At 42.1% G+C, this 9,525-nt stretch overlaps 1 protein-coding gene across 2 annotated transcripts; it reads right to left on the bottom strand.

Annotated features, from left to right (window-relative positions):
* Positions 1–381: 381 nt before the first annotated feature.
* Positions 382–9,474, bottom strand: LOC127295879 (mitochondrial hydrolase YKR070W). Of its 2 annotated transcripts, XM_051325883.2 has the most exons (14): positions 9,231–9,474; positions 8,639–8,674; positions 7,983–8,056; positions 7,786–7,826; positions 7,586–7,657; positions 7,298–7,499; positions 7,016–7,111; positions 5,447–5,514; positions 5,158–5,359; positions 4,829–4,912; positions 3,255–4,500; positions 1,973–2,054; positions 1,397–1,463; positions 382–1,275 (listed from the first exon to the last, which is right to left on the bottom strand). In XM_051325883.2, exons 1-11 carry the CDS (start codon positions 9,439–9,441, stop codon positions 4,441–4,443), a joined length of 1,146 nt encoding a protein of 381 aa, XP_051181843.1. In that variant the 5' UTR covers positions 9,442–9,474; the 3' UTR covers positions 382–1,275; positions 1,397–1,463; positions 1,973–2,054; positions 3,255–4,440. The 2 variants fall into 2 exon arrangements, with proteins under 2 accessions (XP_051181843.1, XP_051181844.1); XM_051325884.2 differs by lacking the exon at positions 1,973–2,054.
* Between the last annotated feature and the right edge of the window lie 51 nt (positions 9,475–9,525).

The raw sequence follows: 9,525 nt of genomic DNA, 5'->3' as shown, positions 1-9,525 counted from the left end.
CCATTTGCGGGGCACATCGTTGGGACTTGGGACTGCGAAAAGAATTTCATTTTGGAGATCTGTCGACTGTTTGCGCAGCGCTATTGGATATGCCCTTGGGAAAGAATTTCATTTCTCCCAGCCGCAACTAGGGATCCAGACACAGAAACTATAGGCTGCAGGTAGGCCATAAAAATAACATTTAAAAGTTTCAAAAAACTATGTAAAAAATCAAGATGTTGATAATAATGTATTCTATCATCAATGTACAAAATGTCAACTCAAAACACCTCGTATTTCGGGCCACACAAAAATGACAAAATCTGAAATATTTGTAGGTTTAAAGTTTGCCCTATTCACTACTTCAGATTTCTATATTTGTTATATTTGTTATTTTTGCACTTCCTAAAATATAAGGTATTTTGAGTTCAAAATTTGCACGTTTATAGAATACATCATTATCTATGTCTAGATTTTTTTTTCAGATTTTTCTTGAAACTCTAAATTACCATTTTCAAAAAATTCAAAAAAATGACCTACATGTAACCCAAGCTACAAAACACCGCACTCGGATCCAAACGTCCTTTTAAGTATGGTACTCCCTCCGTCCCGTGGAAAGTGTCGGAGGCATAGAACAAAGTAGTTTTTGCAAAAAAACCCGGAAAGCGTTCAAAACATTTCAAATTGGCCTTCCAATTCGAAATTCAAACACGAATCTTGTCCGTCGTCCTCGACGTCCACCGCCTTCGTCCTCGACGTCCGCTGCCGTCGTCCTCGACGTCCGCCTCCATCATCGATCAATCAGCAAGCACGACCTGCTACCTGCTGCGCGCGTCCTGATTGGATTGCTCCTCGCCGCTGGTTTGCTCCCAGCGCCGCGCCCGACCTTGTCTTCGTCGTCGTCGACCTCCTCCCTCCGGCGCGGCGCCGCCGGTCCTTCTCTGCTCCGGCGCGCCGCTTCTGCCCTGCTCCGCGCGCCTCGCCGCTGGCCTAATCGCGGCCGCGAGCTCGCCCTCGTTCTCGTCCTACTCCCTGCGCCGCCGGTCCTCCTCCGCTTCGCACGTACGACGGTTGCTGCTCCGCCGGTCCTCCTCCTCGACAGCGTGCCACGGCAGGGCGGCTGATCCTTCTCGAATCAACAGCGGGAACCAAGCAAAACCGGTGCCGCGGCAGGGCTGCTGCTCCCTGCGCCTCCTCTGCTCCACTGCTCATCGCCCTCATCTGAACAAGAAGGGCCAGTGCTCATCACTTATCTCTTGCTCGTCACCGTCCTTGACTGTTGCTCGTCATCCTCCCCTGCGGAAGAAGGTGATGCCCCCGTTTATCAGAAGAATAAGGCACAAACACAGTTCCTTGTGCAATGTTGAGTGAATAAATGAAGCACTGCATTTAAATTTATAAAACAAAATTGCAGTACCTTGAATATGCCCTTCCAAGTTCAATTCCGAGCACTGAATATGCCATTCCAAGTTCAATTGCAAGCACTGATATCAGAAAATGAGGTTAGAAAATTCAACAATGAGAGAAGGAATCGGTGCAGATATTACAAGTTTTTTTTTGCGGGTACAGATATTATAAGTTAGCTATGGATGGTCAAATATAAAGCTGAAAGTTAAGATTTATGTGATGGCAGTGCATTCTATTGCACCAACATATGCTCAACATAATGCAGTTTGTCAATGTACTGTTATTCAAGATCTGCAGTAAATATTCTACTGAAAATTTTGCTACTGACTTGTTGCTTACAACCTGACAACTGAAAATTTTGCTACTATGTCATCTGAAAACTGGACAGAATCCATCCCAGGTTACTTCTCAAACCTGACAGTTCACCATTGCCTTTCTGATTTCATGAACAAGTTTCCAAAAAATGTGCAGCAGAAGAAGGCCAAAAACTGATGAGATTGATATTCTTTTTTCTGTCGATGACTAGGCCAAAAGATGCTCACGAAAAGGTGCAAAGCAACATTAAACTATTAGTAAGAGGATAGACCTGTAGTTCAGGATTTCCCTGATGTAGTCCACTACCAGCAGAAAGCAGAAATATGTCCCTGATGTAGTTGTAACATATGTCCCTGAAGAAGCAATCAGAAAAGGAATTGGTGAAGATAAAATAGTTGGCCATAATAGCTTCACTCCATAGATCTTTCATAATAGTTGACCTGCTTTGTTCCCTTCAAGCTACACCACCTACCAGTTGTGTATGTTGAAGCTGGAAAATTAAGTGGGTGCTCCACAAGCAAGTGATGTTTATCAAACTAGCAGTGCCTTCAAATTTATGTTTATCATGTCGTATTGCTAACTTTATGCCACACATGCATCAAAAAATAGTAGTTATTATGCTATGCAGACAACATCAAACAACAAAATGAGGAGGTGCAAACAGCTTGACATGTCCTACTCAAAGTAAGAAGACAATACTAAGCAACAACAATTGAAGTTCATTTTTTAGCAGCGATCGATCAGAAGAGAAAATAATAAACCAAATCTGTTATAAGTGACATTTGATGCACAAGTTTGGCAGGCATATCCCTGAACTGGAATCGCCCCAAAATTGAGATACACCTAGTTAACATGCCACTGCATTACTCAGTTTGGTTGACAACAAAATCACTACGTTTTAGTTTCTTTAATGATATAGCTGCAGTCCTTAGATTATTAAGATGACAGTAATAAAAGCCAGGAATTAAAGCAAAATTCAGGTCTAGTCATTACAGTAGCTATATTGAGTGCAAGTAAATTCAGTCATAGTCATTACAGAAGTACAAATATCACTAAGTTTGATGGCTTCCAAAAAATTTGAGCCCAATACATAAAAATTAGACACTACCAGGCACAATCATATCAAGTACACTAGTAAGAGTTCACTGGTAAAAAATTAGACAGTAGCTATATGGATTAGGAGTAAAAGGATCTTGTAAGTTCGGTATGCAGCGCAATCATATCAACTACACTAGTAAGAGTTATTGTAGTGAAAAGGACCGAAGAAGTGAAGAAACAAGGCAAGCACAGCCCACAGCCTCAGAGCCATTGTAGCTTCATTAGCTGTAGTTTGCAATCAGGATTACTTTGCGTGATCAAATAATTTTGTTTATATTAAAGCCTGTCAATGAATTCCACCGTACTTTCACTGAACCTTGTCTTCCTAGTAAGTTGATTCTGAAATCGATGGCTAGACAGGGGAGTATTCCCTTGAGCTATTTCTTGATGAACAACAAGCACACTCCTAGTTCAAGGCATGGGATGGGAGTAGCATAGGAGGAAAGGAGCATCACCTGCAGGCTGCAGCAGCATCTTGTCGAAGTAGCATCTCAGGGAGAAAGCAGCAGCTCCGGCAGCAAGCAAATCCAGCACCAAATCCGCTCGGGAGGATCTCGGGGAGGCAGCAGCAAATCCAACACCAAGACTGTGATTGCAGCTCCGCCGTGCCGCCACCAACGCCACCACGACAGATCCAGCACCACCACCGCGCTTGGAACTCCTCCATCCACCAGCACGACTGGAGCTCCGCCGCCGGAGGGAAAAGTCCCAATTTTAGCTCCACCTTGGTGGACACGAGAGGAAGAGGGCGGCCGGAGCTCTGCCGTGACGTGCATCCAACAACGCCTCCTCGAAAGATCCAACACCACCACCGAGATTGGAGCTCCTCCATGCACCACCGCGACTGGAGCTCCGCCGCCGTTCGCTAAAAGTCCCAATTTTAGCTGGACCTCGCTGGGCACGAGAGGAAGAAGCGACCGCGACGCCAGATAAGGAGAGGGATCTGGCGGAGTGGGGAGGGGATCGGGTTGCGGGCGCCGGCGGCATGGGGAGGGGAGCGGGTGGCGGGCGCCGGCGGCGTCGGGATGGAGGGTAGCGGGCGCCATCGAGGAGAGCGGGTGGCGGCGTGAGGAAGGAGAGGCTCGGTTGTGCGGTCGGGACGCCAGACAGGACCATCTCTTTGGTCGGGAAAAACTGAGGGATGTTTTCGAAAAAATACCGGTCCGACACTCTCCGCGGGACGGAGGGAGTACCATGATTTTGATCTTCCAATTCGAGTAGTAAATTTCAAACTCACGAATTTCAAAGAATATTTCTTTGATTACCAAGCACCAGAGTGTATGCTTTGTTTTTCTGCAAAATCATTGTGACCCTCTTGAGGGACAGACCATTTGTCTAGATATGTGAATGGTTGATTCTATATACAACTAATTGGGTAGTGGATGCATATGATCCTAGGAAGATAATTGTTTTCCTCTCTAGAGGATATCTGTATCCTACAACCAATCAGACATGCATCGATCGAACTCCAGCCAACTGTTTGGTCCAACATTTCTAGACTGAAAAATGGCAAAAATGTGTTACCAAGCGTCCAAATAGCAGTACTGGGAGCATAGGTGTGCAGATGCCACAATGTCACCGTATAGGTTTCTTTTCGAGAATACAGTTGGTGGCATGGGAGCATAGATCTGCAGCCAAATGTCACCGAATACATTCTTTTTCCAAAATACAGCTGACGGCATCATCCACAGTATCAACAACCTGCAAAGGATAAACAAGTGCAGTTACAATAGATATGATTTTGTGTGGTGACGCTCTGCCAGATAGAGAGCCAAACTTTAAAGTGAGTCGCTAGTTGCATTAGCTGATGTACTATAGAATGAAGTCACATAAACTGTGTAAGATGTGTGAGCTAATGTACTGTGGAATGAAGTCATGTGAACGCAAGACATCAGGGTCCAGAAATGTGAGCAATCGCTTGTGGTTATTCAGATTTAAGACTGGGACTACTATCATGTTAATATATTTTTTGGCAATATTTTTTACAGATGACTAAACATCCATAAGTTCCTTCACTGATAATACATACCAAATCAGCAGGAAATTTTGGATCATTATCAGTTCCCCTAAAAACACCAGTCCTAGTAAGGATGGACGACCACGGAGGCCCAGCCTGCAAAGTGTAAATTTGCCAGTGTTAGCATCATTTGGCAGGACACAATCAACAAAGTAAATGATCTCTCAAGATACATTAGGTGACACATTATCTTGTAGGATTGCATACTAACTGTTCAACCCTGAGTCAATAAATGCTCAACAGGACATACTGAGAAGTGCACAATTTCCTAACACTGTCAATTGCTGCATATAGTGATTTTCCTTTTTGGAAGAATTAGAGGTATCATAGCATAAGCTAACCTTCAAAACTCCACAAATATCAACTTTAGGATTATCACCAATCATGTAGATAGTAGAGAGCTGATGGTCTTTTACTTCCTTTGTTGACTGTGAGTTTGGATAGATACCCATGACAATTTTTTCTAGTATGTTAGCTGCATTCTTGAACACAAATGGATTAGGCTTCCCATAAGATGTATACTTCAATGGAAGGTCATTAACTCTGCAAATTTAAGTTGAGGGAAGATAAATAAGTATTTAACTTATATATTTATGCTTGCAAGTACAGTTTATTTAAATAATAGCTTACTGATTGAAGATGCTTTCGAGTGCAATCCTGAAGGCACCCATCCCAAGCCGCTCTGAAGGAAATGCAGCCTGCCATAGGATGCCAAAGCAAGTTACTAGTGTTGCTAGCAATTACCATGTACATGCATGCATGGAACCTGGATGTAAATCAGGGGAAGATCTATGTAAAAGGAGCTAACTGTTTTGCACTTGACCCCATTCTTGATACTATCTTACAATCAAACTTCACACGTTCCAAATATATTGAGAAAGCAGATCCTCATGTCAATATTTTAAATAATGGAAAAAATAAGCAGAACAACTAGGGTGATAAGTAGCATAGGAAAAGGAATGCAAAAATGCTTCTGTCTCTTGTTTGACGTTTTAGACTACATGCTCATTTTGCAGGGATTGAGATACAAATTGTAACAGGTCCTCCTCTGGTTGACAGAGAAACAAAGGATGCAAGCGAGGAAATAAATCACATGGGGAAAAAATCAGTTCAAACTCATGGAAAAGGGCTACTTTCTGCACTCTGCAGTACATGGTAGGCATGGGGGGTGAACACGTGCGGATGGAAGTGAGTGAGTTGTAATTAGCTGTCAACAGCGTGAGTAGTAATCAGCTTGAAGGGTATCAAGCAGTTACAAATCAGAACAACACAAATGACAAATCCATTTGAAACCATATTTCTTTTCTCATATGCATGTGTGTGTATCTTCTGCTCAACATAATGAATCTGGTAGGTAGATTTAACTAGTACAATGTGTGTTGTTTAGAAATAATAACAATTAATTAATAGAATGTCAAAGCAAATGTTGCAAGCCAAAAAGGTGCAACCTGATGGCTAGTGGTTCCACTGATAATTTTATCAATGGTACACATAGCTCATTGATAAACAGCACAATCCAATAAACAAGCAGATACAACATCAACATGTATTATGCGTGTGGTTTATAAATATAAATCAGCCATACATGACAATAGTTATAAATAACAATGTCAAGGTTTAAGGAGAATAAAATAGGACCTCATGCATTAAGCGCAGATCTTATCTAACAAAAGAGGTAAACCAGTCATCTACAACAAACGATCCCCTGTGACACTGAAGGAACAACCCTCTCTACTTAAGTACTTATCTATCTCCATGCATGGTCTATTGGGAAGATACCGCTCCTATATACATAAATGTGAATATGATGTGTGTAATTAGGGAAGTAGGAACCCTTAGTTCCAAAAAATCCTATCTGGTGTTATGTTATCTTCAATGTTCTATGAATAAGCCACAGACACTCCTCACATATGCAAATGATCTTACATTTATCTCATGTACCATTGGCATCAATACTAACTACGGAACACCTAGAAAATTGAACAGAAGCATTGAACTTGTAACAAAGTACCACTAAATCCGTAAATCTGAAACTAAGTTCACAGGTCTATTAATCTGTAGTAAACCTTGAGCCCACTTGAGATGAAATAATGTGTGAGATGCCCCAGTTGCTATCATCACACCAAAGTGGAGATTTAGATTTAATACTCCCTCTATTATGGGCTTATGGCATAGCTATACAACAGGAACTTCTAATACCTGATATTCAAGATCATCAGCCGCAAAATATAAAGGAGGTTGATCTCCTTTTCCATTTCCAGGAAGTCCACCAGTTGACAAGATGTCGCAAAGTACCTTTCACATATAATTAAAAAGCTTTTAGAGCTTATGCACGGCAACCACTTTAACTGAAAAACCATAAGCATCTCATGTTGCACACATGTTTAGAACTAGATGTTTACAACTCATGCAGTTATCATTTCCAGGAATATTGAAGATAGCCCAAGATTTTACATTAATGTATCATAGACAAGGGACTACCTGCAGATCTCTACCCCAATCAACAGGGTCGCTGACAACAAACACTCCTTTAACTCTCTCCGAGTGAACATCATATGGTGGGTGCATTTTCTCAGACATTACGTTTTGACAGTTTGATTGTCCCACGTTCCATTTCTTGAAAGGAGCTAGGGGGTCAATTTCTCTAAAATAAGATGCATAATCATCTATAGATAAAACCTTTCTGCACAAAACAGAAAATTCATGAGAAATACAGACAGCATATTTCACCAATGGTCGTAATAGACTAAAATCAATATCAAGAATTACCTAAACCCATACTCAGCCATCACTGCTGCAGGCTCACCTTTTCCAACAGCAACAATAGGATCATCTTCAAAACTGTAGTAACAAGAAAAGGTTGCATATTCCATTCAGATGAGGACATGTACATGGGGAAATTAAAAATTCTTGGCTGGAAATCACACAGGACAGAACTTAAAGACTAATTATGTACTTGAGTGCTATACCGCTTCAACAGCTCTCTGTAAGGAGAATGGCCATGAACAACCTGCATCATCACAAATTTTAGACAGGGATGCAATAAAAAAAATTCCACAATCTTTGCTATAATAGTTGTTAGTTAAAGGTCTATTGTTGTTAATAACAGTACATAAGCAACGACCAATGAGTCATGAGTCTGGAGTCTGGACGATAGTATAAATACCTGAGATGGAGAGATGTTAACTCCCAAAAGCTCACTTAACTCCAGAGCTCTTTTATATTCTGGAACACCGCCTCCTGCCAAAAAATTGAAACATCTTAATTATCTCGATAAAAGATCCAGTAATATAACTGATAACTGGTAAGTACCATGGTGCCTTACTGTACGAAGTACAAACCGTTAATTATGGTGACCATAGGATAGCTGATGAAGTGCTCAATAATTTAAATATAAGAGTTTAACATTACACATTTTAAATCATTCTTCCTGTACAAAGATTGCCACTTAGTTATCCAGCTAGTTGGATATTATTCTAATCTAATCGAAAAACACAAGTCTAGCAACTGCAATAGTACTTTGGCATTTTAATATTTATATTTTATAAGGCTTATTAATCCATGAGACCTAAACCCATAGCACAACACAAGAACACAATAATATATATTGAACAATTTCACTCATTCCATGCAACCAATTTGTTTAGAGTGGAGTAAAAAACTAAGCTGAAAATGACAGTTAATACAATATCCCTGCTCATGTTCGAGAAACAAGCCTGGTAATAATCTAAACAATGGAAACAAACCATCATTCCATATGGAAATTAACATGGGACATCAGAGAAAAACAGAATGTGCTATACGGCATATTAAATTACTCACCGTTGGTTAAGAAGAGAAACGGAATCTTCAGGGTACCTGCAAAAGGAGGCAACAAATGAAGATCCAGAAGCTACTAAGAACCAGACACAGGGGATTAATTTACTACCATGGCCAGCATGGATCTTTCTTGAGTCCATGTTTCGGAAACAACATACTGATGCCGCCTAAGAGTTGAGCAGTCTATTACTTCATGTGTTTGTGACGTTTCATGCAGGTTTTACCATTAATCGTATCATGAATATGTTAGTGAAAGAAAAAAACATGTCGGTACGAAGTATTTTTCATGAAAAATCTAGTGATATTATTTCATATAAATGCCTTGTTATGTAAAAGTTAGAAAAAGTCGTGTGTTCACAGACGCACATAACACAGAACATAAAAGCGACGATGTGTAGTCCAATTGCCATAATACGCACGAACACCACGCCAAGAAGAAACCTAATGCCTAAGACGTGTTTGACGAAATGCTGAAAAGGCATGAGTGCGGCAAGCACGACCTAGAACACGTCGCCGGCACGAGTGGGACGAAACAATCCATGTCTAATGCCCCACGAGCTAAATCAACTAAATACAGGAGAGCGCGGGGGGTTACCGTCGTCCGCGTAGAGGCGCCGGATGGCCTGCGGCGAGCCTCCGATAGGGCTACGGCCGCGCAGGATGACCCCGTCGATGTCGAAGGCGATGCCGAAGGAAGGCCTCGCGGGCGCCGCGGCGGAGTGGGACAGCCGGCGGCCCCGCGCGCCCTGGAGCTCCGCCCGCGTCCGCGCCGCCGCGCGGCAGAGCGCAGAGCGGAAGCCCCTCATGCCGTCAGAGAAATCGTGCCGCACGTCAGAGAACGCGACCTGGCGTGGCGAGTTGTGGACTCTTTATTTCCGCGCTCACTGGCG

The sequence above is a fragment of the Lolium perenne genome, chromosome 4, assembly GCF_019359855.2.
Source record: "Lolium perenne isolate Kyuss_39 chromosome 4, Kyuss_2.0, whole genome shotgun sequence".
Taxonomy (NCBI): Eukaryota; Viridiplantae; Streptophyta; class Magnoliopsida; order Poales; family Poaceae; genus Lolium; species Lolium perenne.
The sequence above is the reverse complement of the archived record's forward strand: the minus strand, read 5'-3'. Positions and strand labels throughout refer to the sequence as shown.